This window comes from Syngnathoides biaculeatus, chromosome 18 (assembly GCF_019802595.1).
Source record: "Syngnathoides biaculeatus isolate LvHL_M chromosome 18, ASM1980259v1, whole genome shotgun sequence".
Classification (NCBI taxonomy): Eukaryota; Metazoa; Chordata; class Actinopteri; order Syngnathiformes; family Syngnathidae; genus Syngnathoides; species Syngnathoides biaculeatus.
Genome location: NC_084657.1, coordinates 19,991,943 through 20,011,351, shown reverse-complemented (window position 1 = coordinate 20,011,351; position 19,409 = coordinate 19,991,943). Strand labels below are relative to the sequence as shown.

General features: G+C 43.4%; 1 protein-coding gene across 2 annotated transcripts in view; it reads left to right on the top strand.

Annotated features, from left to right (window-relative positions):
• The first annotated feature begins 5,976 nt into the window (after nt 1–5,976).
• The window catches only part of hlcs (holocarboxylase synthetase (biotin-(proprionyl-CoA-carboxylase (ATP-hydrolysing)) ligase)), a 54,451-nt gene continuing 41,018 nt past the window's right edge, over nt 5,977–19,409 (top strand). Inside the window, exons 1-2 of one of the 2 annotated variants that reach the window (XM_061802430.1) lie at nt 5,978–6,334; nt 16,378–16,503. In XM_061802430.1, the coding sequence (XP_061658414.1) occupies nt 6,092–6,334; nt 16,378–16,503 (369 nt within the window). In that variant the 5' untranslated portion in view covers nt 5,978–6,091. Of the gene's footprint in view, nt 6,335–16,377; nt 16,504–19,409 lie in introns of both variants that reach the window. The other variant, XM_061802431.1, reaches the window with a different exon arrangement.

Here is a 19,409-nt window from a genome sequence, read left to right as displayed (position 1 = left end):
AAGTGTGTCAATCATTCACACTTAGCTATGTTATGCAAGCGAAGAACTGCTAATTCATTTATATGAGACATGTATTGAAAATCAAATATAGGGCTTACCTTCGTGCCAACATATCTGTTCCGGTAGATGGATTCAGTTGATGATGTGGTCTTCCACAAAGTTTGATCCATCAAAGACATTTTTTGTACTGGGTCTTCGGTTTTGGAAAGGGTACGAATTGAACTCCACCAACGAGCCTTTCAGGATACCTGTCGTCACTATTATAAAGTCGGTGACGACACCTCTTAACCATATCTATTGTTAAAGAACCCAAAATACGCGATAAAACGCGAACAGAAGCTATACTGGAACATGCAGCGTTGTCTGAGAAAACTGCGGGTCCAAAAAAGGGGCGTCGTTTATGCAGATCTCTGGCCTCTGATTGGTCAGTGACGTGGATTGTGCAATTTCTACGGAGGGGTCAATTGATTCACAGTACAGGATAAACCCAATTCGTTATGTTAAATTTGTGTTCAATAAAAACAGAATACACTGATCCCTGTTTTTTTTTTTTTTTTTAATTATTATTTGAGGCGGCACAGTGGGTCAGCTGGTAAAGCGGTGGCCTCACCGTTCTGAGGTCTTGGGTTCAATCCTGGACCCGCCTGAGTGGAGTTTGCATGTTCTCCCCGTGCCTGCGTGGGTTTTCTCCAGGCACTCTGGTTTCCTCCGACATCCCAAAAACATGCAACATTAATTGGACACTCTTAAATTGCCCCTAGGTGTGATTGTGAATATAACTGTTCTTTGTGTCTGTGCCCTGCGATTGGCTTATACTGAGTGACAGAACGTTGGACTGTATGTATGGGGCGAGAAGCATATCTGTCATACCCTCTTAACTATATCTAACGCCCTAAATTACAACCTTAAAGGGCCACTGCCATGAAATGCATGATTTTTAGTATGTTATTAATGAAAAAACGGCAGCCGACATGGACCCATGCGTTGTTTCACCATAAAACATGATTTTGACGTATACAGCTTTTTGTAAGTTCCGCCATGAAAATCCTCTCGAGGGATTTATTTTCAAGAAGAAGCAGGAAGTGACGTACATGGCAGGACCGCCCTCAAGTGGACTTGTTTGTATCTATTAGTTTTACCTCCGGGAAGGTAGCTCATTGTTCCTTCGTGTTAACCAAAATGCCGGCTCGTTGCATTGCTGGACATTGCTTGAACAGTCGGGACGATGGATTTACCCTTAATAAGTTTGCAAGAGACCTGGTTCGTCGTAAAAAATGGATTGCACGGGTACAAAGGACGAGAGCTTTGTGGGTTCCAAATGACAGGTAGGTGTGTATACATACAGCTACTCAAAAAAATAATAGTTTGGGGCGAACCAGATAATCGGTCTCTCATTACGTAACAAAAGATTCGCGTACGTATGACAGGCGTGCTAAATGTGTTGATGTGCGCATCGGACGGCGTCGGGCTCTCCGGCAAAGGCTGCTGCGTCGCCTCCCCAGCGAAGGCTGCAGTGTTGGCTCGCGAACGGCAGCTTCTATGAACAACGCTCCCGACAATGTCGCACTGAGCCGCGTGCGACCACAACGCTGTAAAGCAGCCCGACTTGGCTCCGTGATAAGCTACCTTGGCGCCGAAAATAAGCCACCCCGGCCGAGGCGCCGCGTCTGCCGTTCACGGCTTCTGCGAAGGCTGTGCGTCGGGGTCCCGGACGGCGGCGGCTCTGAACATCGCTGCCGACAATGGCGCACTCAACCGCATGCGACGACAATGCCGCAAAGCAGCCCGGCTCGGCTCCGTGTGAGAGGAGTGTTAATTAGTGATGCTTCCCATAACCGTTTGATGACCCAAATGTATTGTGCAACCGTGGTTATATAAGTTGTTTTTCACACTCACTTGTTTTTCTGGTCAAGACGTCTTGACCGTTTCACTATCTTGTTTTTCGCATATAAGTTGTTTTTCACTCACTTGTTTTTCGCATATAAGTTGTTTTTCACTCACTTGTTTTTCGCATCTGGTCAAGACGTCTGGACCGTTTCACTATCTTGTTCACATGCATACCAAAGACGAACATTGTTGTGGGATGTCTTGAGAGTTATGGCTGCATAAGATGTTTTTCAGCGCCTGAAGGACACACTTAGGTGTCAATAGTAAATCAGAAAACAAACGTTGCGGCGCCAGGTGGGACGGGTAGGCCACCCGTCCTTTCTCTCGCACGCAACTGAAAAGTATAATAGAGAGATGCAGAGTACACACAGGTAGAGTCTGCTGCGGGTTTCGTACTGACGCCCAGCTGGTTGACAAGCGGACCTCTACCTGGGTGTTAGGCTCTCCACCTTCTCGGCAGAGGTAAGGGGCTCATATGATTGATTTCACGCAATGTCAACTGTATTTTGAGAACTTGCATTTGGTCGAAATAAATATGCCAGTTATTGAGGCTAAATAGCATTTGGGAATGTTGGTCTTTTGTTGAGTGTCGTCTTTGTCTACTGAGCACCGACCAGCACCGATCCTTTCAATAAAACACCGTGATAAGCCACCTCGGCACCGAAAATGAACCACCCCAACCGAGGCGCCGCGTCTGCCAGTCATGGCTTCGCCGAAGGCTGCGCATCGAGCTCGCGGACAGCGGCGGCTATGAACAACGCTGTAAAGCGGCCCGGCTCGGCACCATGATAAGCCACCTTGGCGCCGAAAATGAGCCACCCCTGCCGCTGGTCTTGTCGGCCGGGGTGGCTCGTCGCAGCCGGCCGCTGCCCTGTCGGCCGGGGTAGCTCGTCGCGGCGCCGAGCCGCGATGACTCATGTCCGCCACGGAAGTGGATCGGACGGGGAGGCGGTTTGGTCGTGATCGTATATCATCTGAATATGGCTCGAAACAATAGGGTAATATTAGGGTCCACCACGTGGTTTCAATGGCGAATGTCCGGGTGACGTCACGGGCAGGGGATGCAGCCAATGTGGCGACCACTTGGATGTCGTCGAATGACACTTCTGCAACTTTCCGCTCATATTTATTTTTTCGTATAGATATTGAAGTGTATAATGTTATATGTATTTTTCATTGCAATATCTATTTTAGAATGTTTATAGGGATGACACTTGATCTTTAACAAATACGAGGCAGCTCGACCTTTGGTTAGTGACTTGCGATATGCTTTAGGTGGGATGGCAAACTTGTTTGAAAAAGCGTCTTGGGAATCTGAATATCACTACAGTATTAAAGAAATGTTTTCAAAATGTAACGTATAATTGGTGGCTATTTTTAAACATACCGTTTTCTTCGTCTTACATATTGTAAAAGTAGGATTCCAGACTGCAACAATCGGGAAATGTGGGTCACTGGGTAAAAACGGAGGACCACTTACAGGTCAGTTGTGGGAGGGGAATTTATTCAGGATCACACCCAGTAGATGTTTTGTAGTATTATATAAATTAAAGAGCCATATTATTATATAATATCAGCATATAATGCATGTAGTCTGTATGTATCTGTATATATACAAATGATATACTAACAGACTTGTTGTTACTCCTCTTTTAATGAAAGAAAAATAAGATAAATAAAAATAGAAATGATATACTGCAAAAAAAAAAACAACAGTACAGCAGTCACTGTGATTTGACGGGCATGATTGCGCCCGTGGGACATCGCACTCGCAAATCTGCGCAGTCGAGCACGAAAAATCAAGCTCGTAGAATTTGTTACAAGTAGAAGTATATAGACATTCTCAGCGCACATGAAAACCAATGCACCGCAGTGAACCACAAGCTGGCTTTTTTTTTTTTTTAAACGGAATTACACGGTCTCCTGCTAGTTTACCTGACCCCCCCCCCCCCTTTGTCTCATAAAGGGTTACACTCATAATTACAAACACCATCCACACACAGTCTGGGCAGGGTAGAGGAAAGAGACATACTGCTTACGTTTACTCTAGGTAATAATGGTTAAAAAAAAAAAAAAGTGCTGTTGCTTTAATCAATGTTGGGGTGTGTGAATAATGGAAGAAAAAGTGGTGAAACTAGATGAGATTTTTTCTTTTTTGAGTAAAAAAGGTCTGGTCTGAAGCCAGAGTAGAAAGTACAGGATGAGATGGTGTATAATATTAAAATTCCACCTTGGCACACCCTGATTGAGGATGAAAGCACAGACAATACAGTGCACAAAAAGCTAATTCTGTATTTTAAATATAGGTGGCAACATAACATTTACCTGCGTTATCTTGTAGAAATGTCGATGTGAGCGTCGCCCAGCCAACAATGTCTCGATAGTGTTCATCGAGTACTGGAGCGACTTTGAAGACACCCCTAAAAGCAACATAGCTAGGCTCCACCTCCTCCTTATATGCCACCACCAGCGCCGAAACTCAGCCACACCCCTGCTGAGGCGCCGTTCGGCGGTCACAGCTGCTGCGAAGGCTGCGCGTTGGGCTTTGAAACGGGGGCGGCTCTGAAGAACCCAGCGGAGAATGCGTTACTCAGTCGTGTGCGCGCAGAAAGCGCCCCGGCTCGACTGTGACTAAAGCAGCACCGCTCGGCTCTGTCATAAGCCAAACCGGCTGGCTGCGATGAGCCGCGATGGCTCATCTCCGCCGCGGGGGTGGATCGGACGGGACGCGGTTTAGCCGTGATCGGATATCATCTGAATATGGCTCGAAACAATAGTGTAATATTGCCCCGGTATCTTCACTCGGTTGTGTGGTGTTGTCCTTTTCGAAACGAGCTTCGGTGTCAGAAGGGGCGTCGTAAAAATGCAAATATCTCTGTTGTTCGGCTTCCATAGTAGCAGGCACTGTGCGTTTTCAACGGCGGAAGTGACGATGACGTCAAGGACAGAAGACGCCACTAATATGGCGACCACTTGGATGTCGAGGGACACTCAATTGCGCAACTTTGTGCATGGATGACGCGCTCTCCGCTCACTTTTTTTTTCTTCGTATAGAAATTGAAGTGAATGCTGTTATACATATAACATATATTTCATTACATCTATTTTAGAATGTTTATAGAGATGACACCCGGGCTTTAAGTATGTCTGCTCTCAGGAAAAGATACAGCTAAATGGCGTCATCTGCTGTGGTTGGGTGAGTGTAAGAAATTTTCTGTCATAAGCCAGCACAAGTTAAATACAGTCTCATCACAAGAATATGGTCCTCTCTGTTGCCATTCTTGTTTACAAGGCTGGAGTGCCTCATGAGTGATCTGTTGTAACTTATCTTGGCCACCAAAGATACGAGGGATGGTGTCCAACAACATTGGACATCCACTTAGAGCTACTGAAATCCTGCTGTTACAGATAATGTGGGGATTCCACAAATGAGCAACTTGATTCAGTTCTTCCTGCAGAAGAAAAAAAAAAAAAAACATTACCAGTGTAAACAGCAAATAATAATTGTTTTGTATTTTGACTCAATTTTATACATGCAAACATACTGTTAACTGTACTGGCTTTTTGATAGTGAATGAGGCAGGAGTGTAGAGAAGGTAAGGAAGACAGGAAGGAGAGATTGATATTTAAAGATAGAGCACTGAATTTAAAAAAACATACATTTTTAAAAGGGAAAGGGGATATAAAAGGAGCAGCGGGGGAGAGCGAGAGATGAGCATACAGAAACCAGATAGATGGATAATTATTTAACTTATTTACATGAGCCTTAGACCATAATGTTCGCAGATATTGTGATCTGCAGTGAAAGCATGGCAGAGAACTTCATATATAACTCTAAAAGGTCTCCACCCACCCGAACCGGAAGTAATTGTCTTTTGGGGCGGGGTAAAGAGGGGTGAAATTCATGTATTATTTTCTACGTTATTATGTGAAACGAATCTACGTTGTAACGTGAAACGATTCACATAATATGAAACGCAACCTTTTTTTTTGGTGTGGCAGTAATACACTTCCGTACGTTTGAAATACTTTTGTCACGTCCTTACATTACGCAGCCGAGCCTGCCCTTCGGAAGGACCAATCAAATTGCAGCGGGGCGGCTCTTGCCAGGAAGACGCGTGGGCTTCATCTTAACGCGTCATGGCCATAGTGGAAGGGTTTTGTGGAAAGCAACGATGGCACCGTGTCACAGGCTGGGTTTAAAATGTTGATAACATTATGTTACATGTACCTGTGGATACGTTTCCACAAATGCTATTCACTGCTTATTCGCAACAGACTTTATACGCTGAACAGCAAGAGGAGCCTGAGTTTCATTCGCAGTTCCCGTTCGTCCTCAGTAACTGTCCTGGCAACAAAAGTTGCTCAAGCTCCGTGCCAGTACTCGGCCGAGGACGACATCTTTTTGCAGCTGGGGGACAAGTCAGTCACTGTAACGGAACTTCAGGTATAATCATGAATCTATCAATCTACAGCTGACATATTCTCTTATGAAAATAAAGTTAAAGTTACTTTCAATCATTCGTTGAAAGGTCAAATTAGCTATCGATTATCACATGTTTAAAGTACATTATTCATGCAGTTATAGAAGGTATATAATTTAGTAACATTTTGGCTCACCGACGTGCCTACCACCCATGTTGGCGAAGTCGATGTTTACATAAAAGGCAATAGATGGACACTGAAATTAAGTTGTAAGAGCAGTGCTGCCACGTCCATCCATCTATTTTCTTAGCCGCTTATCCTCACAAGGGACGCGGGAGTGCTGGAGCCTATCCCATCTGTCAGGAGGCAGGGTACACCCTGAACTGGTTGCCAGCCAATCGCAGGGCGCATGGAGACACCCAACAGCCGCACTCATAATCACACTTAGGGGGAATTGAGAGTGTCCAATTACTGTTGCATGTTTTTGGATGTGGGAGGAAGCTGGAGTCCCCGGAGGAAACCCACACAGGCACGGAGAGAACATGCAAACTCCACACAGGCGGGTCCAGGATTGAACCCAGGACTTCAGAACTGTGAGGCCAACGATTTATAGCTGTGCCACCGTCCCACCAGTGTTGGCACAGTTACCTTGAAAAATTGACTTTGTTCCTTAACTGACTACTTGAGTTGGTAATTAACAAATTAATTTACTGATTACTTGATTTAGAAAGTAACTAAGTAGGGTAAAAGTAACCTTTTAGTTACTTTCAGAAGGTACCAAGTATCGAAAATATCACTTATCCAGAGTACAAAAAATGTTTGAACTTAACAGTACCCATTGCTTGGTAAAGTATTACTGAGTTGGTGCATGACATGCCAATACAATGCAATAAGTGCCATTCTCATTACAATCCAGACTGTGGTCTGAGAAAGCAAAAGGCATCACTGGTTGTAACTTGCACATTTCTCAACCGAATTTCATCTTTTTAATTTTTTTGGGGGGTGAAAATGCCACCTGAAGGTGCAATTTAAAAGTTTGTTCTACATTCTGAAATGGTTAGGAAAGCAAATTTATATACACGCATTTCATACACAAGGGTAACTCAATGTGCTTTACACAAAAGCATAAAAAATGTTCGAAACATCTAAAAGAGCATTTTCTCTTTGTCTCAAAACTACAATTTACTCATAATGTCTTGAGCCCAATAGAACATTAACTTTTGAAGTTTTCTTTATAATTTAGCACTTTTATGGAACAGTCACTTATATGCGTTGTCATATGAAAAGATATCTAAATTGTGCACATTTGTCATTAGGTTACCATGGTATCATGCTTTGTTTCTGGACAGATATACATGGGCAGTACTGGACTATATCAAGTTCTGTATGGAAACTGTGTGTGTGAGGAAAAGCATCAGGGTTTTTCCAAATCAAAAGCCCTGGATGACCAGTCAGGTCCATTCAGTCCTCAGGGCCCGCAACACGCTCTCAAGTCAGGTTCAAATCAGATTGAGCTCTTTACAGCAGAACTCAAGCTGAACTGAAAAAAAGCTATCAAAAACTGCAAAAAGGAGTGCAAGAGGAGGATAGGGTCCCATTTTGCCAGCAACAGACCTCGGGAGGTCTCGCACGGTCTACATAGCCTCACAAACCTCTGAGGCTGTGATGCAACACCAGGAGACACAAGCGAGTCATTTGCAGAGGAGCTCAACAGCTACTTTGCACGCTTTGAATCTGCGACACACAGGTGCACGAGGTGTTCATGGAGTCCACAAAGGAAACATCAACTGACCAATGATGTTATTGTTCTGGAAAGGTGAGACACCAGGAAACCTAATGTTTGTGTGAAGACTTTACCGCTAGAAAATGTGGTAAGAAGGGCCACATTGAACTTGTTTGTCGGAGCAAGAAAACTTAGACACACAAGCCATATAACGAGAGACAGAGAAGTGGGGAGAGTCATAAGAAATGTGTGAATAAGATGAAACATGAAGAAGATGACATATCTTCGATTACCGTCGAAAATGAGGATGGATACTGGATCACATAATTTCTGGAGAACTATCCACTCAAGATGGAGGTGGACACTGGTACACGTGTATCCATAGTATCCAGTGTTTACAATAAAAAACAAAAACAAAACTACAGCTTTGTCCTCTCTGAAAGACTCAAGTCGCAGTTCAGGACTTACACTGGTGAATCCTTATCAGTGTTAGGAATTGTAGAGGTGGTAGTGGACTATGACAAACAAACAATTATTCCACTGTATGTTATTTTGTGGAATTATCCCCTTCTAATGGGTAATCCGTGGTCGAAGAAGATCAAGATAAACTGGCAAGAAGTGTTTATGGTTAGACTAAGGAGGAAGTCGCTTGGAGGAGATTTTGAAGAAGCATTCCGAAGTTTTCAATGGGGAGCTAGGCAGCATGAAAGACATCACTATTAAGATGAATGTAAAACCAAGGAGCACATCCAAGTCTTTCAAGGCTCGATCCGTTTCATATGCCATCAAACCAAAAGTAGAGGCAGAATTGGACAAATGACTTACTGAAGTGTGGGGTTCTGGAGCATGTAAGGATTAGTGAACGGGCCACACCCATTGTCACTGTAATGAAAAAGGATGGAACTCCAAGAATTTCTGTCAATTATAAAGTTAATGTAAATCCTATCCTGTAAGTGGAGAATTAGCCATTACTTCTAATCGATGACCTCTTCTCATGCTTGGTTGAAAATTGAAAAGTTTACCAAGCATAACTTAAAATGCGTGTGGAACCGAAGTCACAGGAATTACTTACTATTGTGACTCACAAAGGACTGTACTGGTACAACAGGCTCACTTTCGTGATTACCTCTGCTCCAGCACTATTTCAACGGGTGATGGACCAGATCCTAAGTGGGCTTTGAGGGGTTCAGTGTTACCTGGACGACTTACTTATTACAGGCTCAGATGAGCAGTCCCATTTACAGAATCTGGATGTGACACTACAACGTCTAGGAGAATATGTATTGAAGTTCCAAAGAGACAAATGTGATTTTCAACAGCCTTCTGTTGAATACTTTGTACATGTGATTGACAACAAAGGTCTTCACGAGGCGCCGTCTCAGGTGAAGGCTCATGTGAAAGTTCTATCTCCCAAAAAAGTGAATCAGTTAAGGTTCTTTCTTGGATTGTTGACATACTATGCAAGCTATACTGTACATACGCCCAACCTGGCTAACAGGTTAAAACCGTTACATGTACTCCTCATCAAAACAACAAATGGAAATGGACTGACAAAAGTGATGATGCATTCAAGAACGTAGAGACAACTCTCGCCAACTCGGGGCTGTGGTCCACTTTGACCCAAAACTCCCACTACAACTGGCATGTGATTCTTCACCTTATAGGGTAGGTGCAGTTGTGTCACGTATCAGGAGAAGAGAGACCAATCCCCGTTGCATCGAGGACATCCAGTAAGGTGGAAAGTAATTACCCTGAGATTGAGCACGAGGGACTTTCCATAGTGTTAAGAAGTTCAGTATCTTTTTGGCAGGAAATTCACATTACTGACAGACCATCAACCTTTTACCTCTAGTATTAGGTCTCTTAGGGGCATTCCATCTCTGGAGGCCAGCCGGATGCAGAGATGGGCTCTGCTGTTGTCTGCCCATCAGTATGTCATCAAGTACAGAAATTCTGACCAGCATCAAAATGTTGACAGACTCTCTCGGCTGTGCAGGCTGATACATTATATTTCAAGGACATGACAGCTGCTCCACTCACCTCAGCTCACATGAAGAAATATACAAGGACTAACCCCGTTTTGTCAGAGGTTGTGTATCATCGCTCGGGCTCAGAGGGGAGAGATGACACCGAGTTTCAAAACGTGTTTATCACAAAACTGTGATAAAGAGTTGACATCGATTTTCCAGGACCATTCGAAAACTGGATCTTCTTAGTGGTATGTGATGCTCATCGTGAATGGTCAGAAGTAGCAATCTTGAAGGACACCTCTGCAGAGAGAACCATTGAAGAGCCCAGGCTATCTTCAGCTGACCTTAAAGCCCAAGTGTCATCCCTATAAACATTCTAAAATAGGATATTGTAATAAAAAATGAGTCAGGCAGAGCCGAGCCGTGCTGCTTTAGGGGGTTGTTCATAGCCACTGCAGTATGCGATGAACAACACCGTCGAGCCGGGGCGTTTTACTGCGCGCATGAGGCTGAGTGAGGCATTCTTGGCTGGGCTCTTCAGAGCCGCCGCTGTCCGCGAGGCCCAAGCGCAGCCTTTGCTGGCGAAGCGACGCAGCAGCCCGACGCGCACATCGACATATTTGTTACGCGGATTTGTTTCATTATGAGAGACCGATTACGTGGTCCGCCCCAAACTATTGTTTTTTTACTAGCTGTATACACACCTACCTGTTATTTGGAACCCCCAAAGCTCTCGTCCTCTGCACCCGTGCAATCCATTTTTCACGACGAACCGGGTCTCTTGCAAACTTATGAAGGGTAAATCCATTCTCCCAAGTGTTCAAGCAATGTCCAGCAATGCGACGAGCCGGCATTTTGGCTAACACGAAGGAACAACGAGCTACCTTCCCGGTGGGAGAACTAATGGAAACAAAGGAGTCCACTTGGGGGCGCCTCTGTCCTTTACGTCACTTCCTGCTTCTCGAAAACAAATCCCTCGAGAGGATTTTCATGGCAGGAGTTACAAAACGCTGTATACGTCAATGTTTTCATGTTTTTTGGTGAAAAAAAACGCATGGGCCCATATTGGGTGCCGTTTTTTTTTCATTAATAGCATACTAAAAATCATCCATTTCATGACAGTAGCCCTTTAACAACTAGTTATGTGGAAAATGGCCCACAACTAGTGTTACAGGAGTTCAGATTTATCCATGGAAGAAAATGGTACTTAGCACATTAAATCTGCGCCTTGTCATCCTGCTACAAAGGGGCTTGCAGAAAGATTTGTTGTACAAACTATGAAGCAAGCGATCAAATCAACCGACGCCTCAGTGTTTTTCTGTTGTCTTATAGAAACACTTTCTCTGTGTTAACAAATTGCTCTTGCCATTTCCTGAGCTGCTTATCCTCACAAAGGTTCCCAGCCAATCGCAGGGCACATGGAAACGGACAACAGTGGCACTCACAGTCACACCTAGGGGCAATCAGTCCAAAATGGGCAGAGGCACAAAAATGCAAGGCTAGTGGCAAGGTCCAAAAACATGAAACAAGGTCCGATGACTTTGAGGCAAAAATTGAAAACAAGAACAAAAGCAAGACTTGGCTATAATGGCACTGACACGCTCTAACAGAGGGAAGCTCTAAACAAACCCAACGCTTGCGTACTCACGCACTTTAAAGCAGTGTCCAACACACAGTAACACTGCAACTAATTGACAAATGCCGATTGCACATTCAAGGCTTAAATGCCTGGTCCATTGCAGAGCAGCTCTGTGACAGCTGCCAGAGGCGGTACCACCCAGGGCAGTGGCTTGGCCATGCCCCTCACAGGTAGCACCGCCCAGGGCAGTGGCTTGGCCATGCCCCTGACAGGAGGAGGCATGTCCATCAATTCTTCGATCCTTGCCCAGATGGAAAGATTACTTACGTTATGGATCGAGGATCAGAATCAATGTCGGCTCAGCCTAATGTTCATTAAGGGAAAAGGCACGACATATATTCCTAACTTTGAAAGAGCAAAAAGGGGAAGGACGCCAAGGAGGAATTTACAGCTAGCAAGAGCTACCTGCACTTCCTTCCTTAGCAATAGCTTTGCGCAACCGACCTTCATTCTTTGCCCTCCACTTCTTGCAGTAATGGTCGGTGAAGCATCTTATATTTTTCGTTTTAATGTATTTTAGTTTTTTTTTTTTAAATATTAAATACTAACACCCATCCATTTTTTGAGCTGCTGAGCTCAGCCTTTATTGTCATCACTGTCCCCAAAAAATTAATGTTGTCTATTGTGGGTTCGTTTACTGTAGTTCAGATGGCGTGCAATAAAAATCCCTTATTGAGCTAATATACCCTTCCCACTCTCTGACAATGAGACCGCCACTGCCAACTACTGTAGTGGATGTGCATTTACACTTTATTCTAGTATGGCAGAAAAAGAAAAAAATATATGTTCCCCAGGGTCACATGTGCCACCCCTCACGTAGCGGCGCCCCACTATTTGAGAACCACTGCCCAAGGAGAATATGATGGCCTATTGAGGTGCATGCTTGGATGGGAAGGTGGTTGTAAGTTAAATACATTCTCCAGTGCAATGCCTGGCAGTTTTCTGCATCTTCATCCATATACTCCCGCAGACAAGTATATAACAGTTACCTTTTTATTGTACAGTGGATGTTTTAGCATGCACCGTATGATACGGTGTGCCTTATGTAGGTGTTAAGCACAGAAATGGACCTCCCATCATAATCTGGCGCAATTTATGGTGTGAATAATATGGTACAGTGAAGAAAATAAGTATATAAACACCCTGCTATATTGCAAGTTTTCCCACTTAGAAATCATGGAGGGGTCTGAAATTTTCATCGTAGGTGCATGTCCACTGTGAGAGAGATAATCTAAAATTAAAAATACCAAAATCACAATGTTTTTTTTTTGTTTTTTTTTTTTAAACAATTTATTTGTGTGATACACAGTGATGAAAGTCCTCCGTATTTTCCCGGAATTCTGGACTTTTCAATTTTCATGAAAATTGCTCCGGAAAATTGAGGAAAAATTGCCTAAAATTAATCCGGATATTAGTTGACAACATTGACCGAACATGCGTTTGAGTTCATTGTTCTGCTTTCACGAGCGTAGCCATGTTGAGGCACTAACTTTAGCAGTAACACTCCTCCCCTCGCATTCTCTCAAGACGTCGCTTATTTTGTGTAGTCTTGACATTAATTTACGTGTTTATTTCATAAACGTTAACTAAACGACTCTGCTCCAAAACAACCGGTATTCACCCGGAAACAGGAAATGCAATTTAACCATACGGAGCATGTACGAAAGCGCATGTTCAGAACTGCTTCACATTAAGCGAGCGCATTTACGTCGAAAGTCATTAACATCATGAGCCATGTCAAAGGAAATTCAGTTACACCAGGGGTGTTCATTGCGTAATTTGCGAGGCAGTGTTACGGCGTAAAAGAAAACCAATAACATTAGACTTCGTCGCTTGATTCAGGTGTGGGCAATACGTCGAGCGCATGCACATAAAGGCGCGTTCTAGCAAGCCGGCCTCCTATTTACGGCATTCCCGTGGTGCATGCCCCTCTACAACAATACGTCACGATTGCCGACAGGAATGTTTGTTCCAATGTATCGCTAGCTTGTTGCCATTAACGCCGATTATGTTAAAGTAAACTCTCAGCATCTTAAAAATATTACGAGTATAGACCGTTTGGTTTATTCCTTGACAGGCCAGTCCACTTAACTTTTCTTCAGATAGTTTGTGAGATCAAGAATTTTTATTGATGAAAAATTTTAAATACCGTTTTATATTATGTTCTACTAATATCAGTTGAAATTGGAAATGATCATTTCTGCGTTTGAAGTTTTAGTTTTCTATTTTAGTTATGTATTTCTTTATTTTTAATTTACAGTTACGTTATATTAATCCAGTAAGTTATTTTAAGGCCATCCCTAATCACACCCGCAACTTTATCTGTGAGCATGACTGACCACACCCGTACATTTTTCAAATGTGTGTGTGTGTATTATATATATATATATATATATATATATATATATATATATATATATATTAAAGGCAACTGATTTATCCTATTAGTATTACTAGATCTATATCTAAGATAGTGAGCAAAGTGGTCAAGTGTGTCAGTACAACCCGACGTAACAAGTTTGAGACTTAAACGTTAATCGTAATTACGACAGATGAACTTCTTTAACATGTTTTGCTGTACGGTGTAAAAATTCTAGGATATGTTTTTGTGTATATTCTATATCAAAACTATAATACAGTATGTATAATGTGGGGGAAAAGGCCAATTTTAGTTGTCTATTTACTGAATAGTTCACTTAATTCATTTGTCTTCAGATATGATGGCATATTTTAAGCATATTTTAATGACAAATGTGATTTTGTGCCATCCAGTGATAGGGCAACAGGGGGCTAAATAATCTGGGCTTGGCCCTTGGGGTACTTCTGCCCATTTTTTTTTTTTTTTTTTGGTCATGACTAACAAATTTTACTTTCAATTTTTGTCAGAATTATGTGAACAGATATCACCAGAATGCAGCACAGCCATCCATTTTTTTCAAAAATTTCATGGGGGTGCATGCCCCCGGATCCCCTAGTGCTCACATTTGTATTTTCAGGAATTTTGACAAAAGTCCACTTTCATCTCCAGATACAACAAATAAGTGTTTGAACACCTGAGAAAATCAATGTTATTATTTGGTACAGTAGGATTTGTTTGCAAATACAGAGGTCAATCATTTCCTGTAGTTGTTCACCAGGTTTTCACACACTGCAGGAGGGATTTTGGGCCACTCATCCACACAGATCTTATCTAGATTAGACAGGTTTCTGGGCTGTCGCTGAGAAACACTGAGTTTCAGCTCCCTCCAAAGATTTTCTATTGGGTTTAGGTCTGGAGACTGGCTAGACCATACCAGAACCTTGATATGCTTCTTACAGAGCCACTCCTTGGTTTTCCTGGGCGTGTGCTTCGGGTCATTGTCATGTTGAAAGACCGAGCCACGACCCATCTTCTTCAATGCTCTGACTGAGGGAAAGACGTTGTTCCCCAAAATCTCACAATACATGGCTGCAGTCATCCTCTCCTTAATACAGTGCAGTCGTCCTGTCCCATGTGCAGAAAAACACCCCCAAAGCATGATGCTACCATGCTTCACAGTAGGGATGGTGTTCTTGGGATGGAACTCATCATTCATCTTCCTCCAAACACGGTTAGTGGAATTATGTCCAAAAAGTTCCATTTTGGTCTCATCTGATCACAAAACTTTCTTTCATGACTCCTCTGTATCATCCAAATGGTCATTGCCAAACTTAAGACGGGCCTTGACATGTTCTGGTTTAAGCAGTGGAACCTTCCGTGCCATGCATGATTTCAAACCATGACGTCTTAGTGTATTACAAAGTCATCTTGGAAACGGTGGTTCCAGCTCTTTTCAGGTCATTGACTAAGTCCTGTCGTGTAGTCTTGGGGTGATTCCCGATACCTTTCTAAGGATCATTGAGACCCCACGAGGTGAAATCTTGCATGGGGCTCCACTCCGATTGAGACTGACCATCATGTTTAGCTTCTTCCATTTTCTCATGATTCCTCCAAGCTCCAGACCTTTTCTCACCAAGCTGCTTGCCAATTTCTCCGTAGCACTTTCCAGTTGTGTGGAGCTGTACAATTCTATCTGTGGTGTCTTTGGACAGCTCTTTGGTCTTGGCCATGTTGCAAGTTTGAGTCTTATTGATTGTATGGGGTGGACAGGTGTCTTTATGCAGCTAACAACCTCACACAGGTGCATCTGATTCAGGATAGTACATGGAGCGAAGGTGGACTTTCAAAGGCAGACTAACAGGTCTTTGAGAGTCAGAATTCTCGCTGATAGACAGGTGTTCTAATACTTATTTGCAGCTGTATCACACAAATAAATTGTTAAAAAAAATCAATCATTGATTTCTGGATTTTTCTTTTTAGATTCTTTCTCTCACAGTGGACATACACCTACGATAGAAATTTCAGACCCCTCCATGATTTCTCGGTGGGAGAACTTGCAATACAGCAGGGTGCTCAAATACTTATTTTCTTCACTGTAAATTCTTTCAAAATTTGTTTTAGTTTTTTTTTTCATTTTGTCACTCATAGTTGAGGTATACCTACGATGAAAATTACAAACCTCGTTTTTTCAAGTGGAAGAACTTGCACAATTGGTAGCTGACTGACTTTTTTGACCAACTATATCAGGTGTGTTTTAGGATGAAATGTGTGATTTTGACTTCTGCCTTGAGTCAACAAATCAATGTTTCATATTTGTACCTATTGTTTAAATTCCAGTGATATGCTTGTTCTGTGTTGTCTGATCTGTCCGCAGGCATGTGATGACATCATCAAATGGAATCTTTTATCGGAGTCCGCCATTGTTTGCAATCCACAAAAAGACATTTCATTCATCATAGAAGCTGATGGACACAATGGTACCTGCAAAACACCAAACAATGTAGGCATCATCTGCTGTTGTGTAACTATTGCAATTAAACTTTGTGGGCAAAATTTGGATGTCAAAAATTTGACAGCAGGGTTCACCAATGTTTCCAAAACTGTGAGCTACTCCTTGGGTACCAATTAATGTAAAGTGCCACCAGTTTCATACACACTTTGTAAAACATCCATTCATCCATTTTCTTAGCCGTTTGTCCTCACAAGCGTCGCGTGAGTGCTGGAGCCTCTCCCAGCTGTCAACAGGCATGAGGCGGGATACACCCTGAACTGGTTGCCAGTCAATCGCAGGGCACAGAGAGACAAACAGCCACACTCAAAATCACACCTCGGGGTAATTTAGAGTGTCCAATTAATATTGCATGTTTTTGGGAAGTGGGAGGAAACCGAAGTGCCCAGAGAAAAGCCATGCAGCCATGGGGAAAACATGCAAACTCAACACAGGCGGGGCCGAGATTGAACCCTCGACCTCAGAACTGTGAGGCCAATGCTTTTCAGCTGCTCCACCGTGCCTTAAATAATGATGATTAGCGTGGGGCGATCCCCACCCAAGCACGAAGCATCATTGTGTCCTTGGGTAAAACGCTTAACCTACCAATGAATGTGGTTAGATGTATGGTGGTGAGAGGCCGTCGGATACAGAATGGCAGCCATGATTCTGTCAGTCTGACCCAGGGCAGCGATTGCTCCACGAGTAGCTTCGCACCACCAGGTGTGACTGGAGTGAATAAATTCTTCTTTTCTGAAGGGTCGCCACAGCGTGTCGTCTTTTTCCATCTAACCCTATCTCCTGCATCGTCCTCTCTAACGCCAACTGCCCTCATGTCTTCCCCTCACAAAATCCATCAACCTTTGGTCTTCTTCTCGCTCTTTTGCCTGGCACCTCAGCACACTTCTACCAATATACTCACTCTCTCTTCTCTGGACATGTCCAAACCATCGAAGTCTGCTCTCTTTAACCTTGTCTCCAAAACATCCAACTTTGGCTGTCCCTCTTCTGAGCTCATTTCTAATCCTACCCATCCTGCTCACTCCGAGCGAGAATCTCAACATCTTCATTTTGGGCACCTCCAGTTCTGCTTCCTGTTGTCTCTTCAGTGCTACCGTCTCTAATCCGTACATCATGGCTGGCCTCACCACTGTTTTATAAACTTTTGCCTTCATCTTAGCAGAGACACTTCTGTCACATAACATAGCAGAAACCTTCCGCCAGCTGTTCCAAGATGCTTCGACCCATTTCTTCACTTCCTTACCACGCTCACCATTGCCCAAGATTGTTGACCGTAAATATTTGAAGTCGTCCACCCTTGCTGTCTCTTCTCCCTATAGCCTGACTCTTACCCCTCCACCCCTCTCATTCACGCACATATTTTCTGTTTTACTTCGGCTAATCTTCATTCCTTTCCTTTCCAGTGCATGTCTCCATCTTTCCAATTGTTCCCCCACCTGCTCCCTGCTTTCACTGCATATCACAATATCTGCGTACATCACGGTCCAAGGGATTCCAGTCTAACCTCATCTGTCAGCCTATCTACTACCACTGCAAACAGGAAGGGGCTCAGAGCTGATCCCTGATGCAGTGCCACCTCCACCTTAAATTATTCTGTCACACCTACGGCACACATCACCATTTTTCTCCTACCCTCATACATGTCCTGGACTATTCTAACATATTTCTCCACCACACCAGACTTACACATGCAGTACCACAGTTCCTCTCTTGGTACTCTTTCATTCGCTTTCTCTAGCTCCACAAAGACAGAATGTAGCTCCTTCTGACCTTTTCTGTACTTTTCCACTAGCATCCTGAAGGCAAATAATGCATCTGTGGTACTCTTTCTAGGCATGAAACCATACTGTTGCTCGCAGATACTTCTGTCCTGAGTCTTGCCTCCACTACTCTTTCCCATAACTTCATTGGGTGGCTCATCAACTTTATTCCTCTATAATTCCCACAGCTCTGAACATCGCCTTTGTTCTTAAAATGGGAACTAGTACACTTTTGCTCCATTCTTCAGGGATCTATTCGCCCGCTAGTATTCTGTTGAATAAGTTGGTCAAAAACTCCACAGCCATCTCTCCAAATTGCTTTCATACTTCGGTATGTCAGGACCAACTGCCTTTCCATTTTTCATCCTTTGTCGTGCCTCTCCCCCTTACTAATCATTGCCACTTCCTGGTCCTTGACACATGCCTCTTCTACACTTCCTTCTCTCTTATTTTCTTCAAGTATTTTTCATTTTTATTTTTTATTTATTATCTATTTAGCACACTACTGGCACCAGTCAACACATTTCCATCTCTATCCTTAATCGCCCTTGCCTGCTGCACATCCTTCCCATCTCTAACACTCTGTCTGCCCAACCTGTTGAGATCCTTTTCTCCTTCTTTTGTGTGTAATCTGATGTACATATCGTCATATGCCTCTTGTTTAGCCTTTGCTACCTCTACCTTTGCCCGACGTCGCATCTCAATGTACTCTCTTTGCCTCTCCTCAGTCCTCTCTGTGTCCCACTTCTTCCTCGCTGATCTCTTTCTTTGTATGACTTCCTGTATTTTGGGGTTCCACCACCAAGTCTCCTTCTCTCCTTTCCTTTCAGAAGACATACCAAGTACACTCCTGCCTGTCTCTTTGATCACCTTAAATCTAGTAGTCCAGTATTCCGGGAGCTTCTCCTTTCCATCGAGAGCCTGTCTCACCTCTTTCTGAAATGCCGCACAATAGTCTTCCTTCTGAGCTTCCACCACATGGTTTTCTGGTCTACCTTTTTCTTCTTAATCTTCCTTCTCACCACCAGAATCATCCTAACCACCACCATCCTATGCTGTCGAGCTCCACTCTGCCCTACCACCACCTAACAGTCAGTGATCTTCTTCAGATTACATCGTTTCCACAAAATATAATCC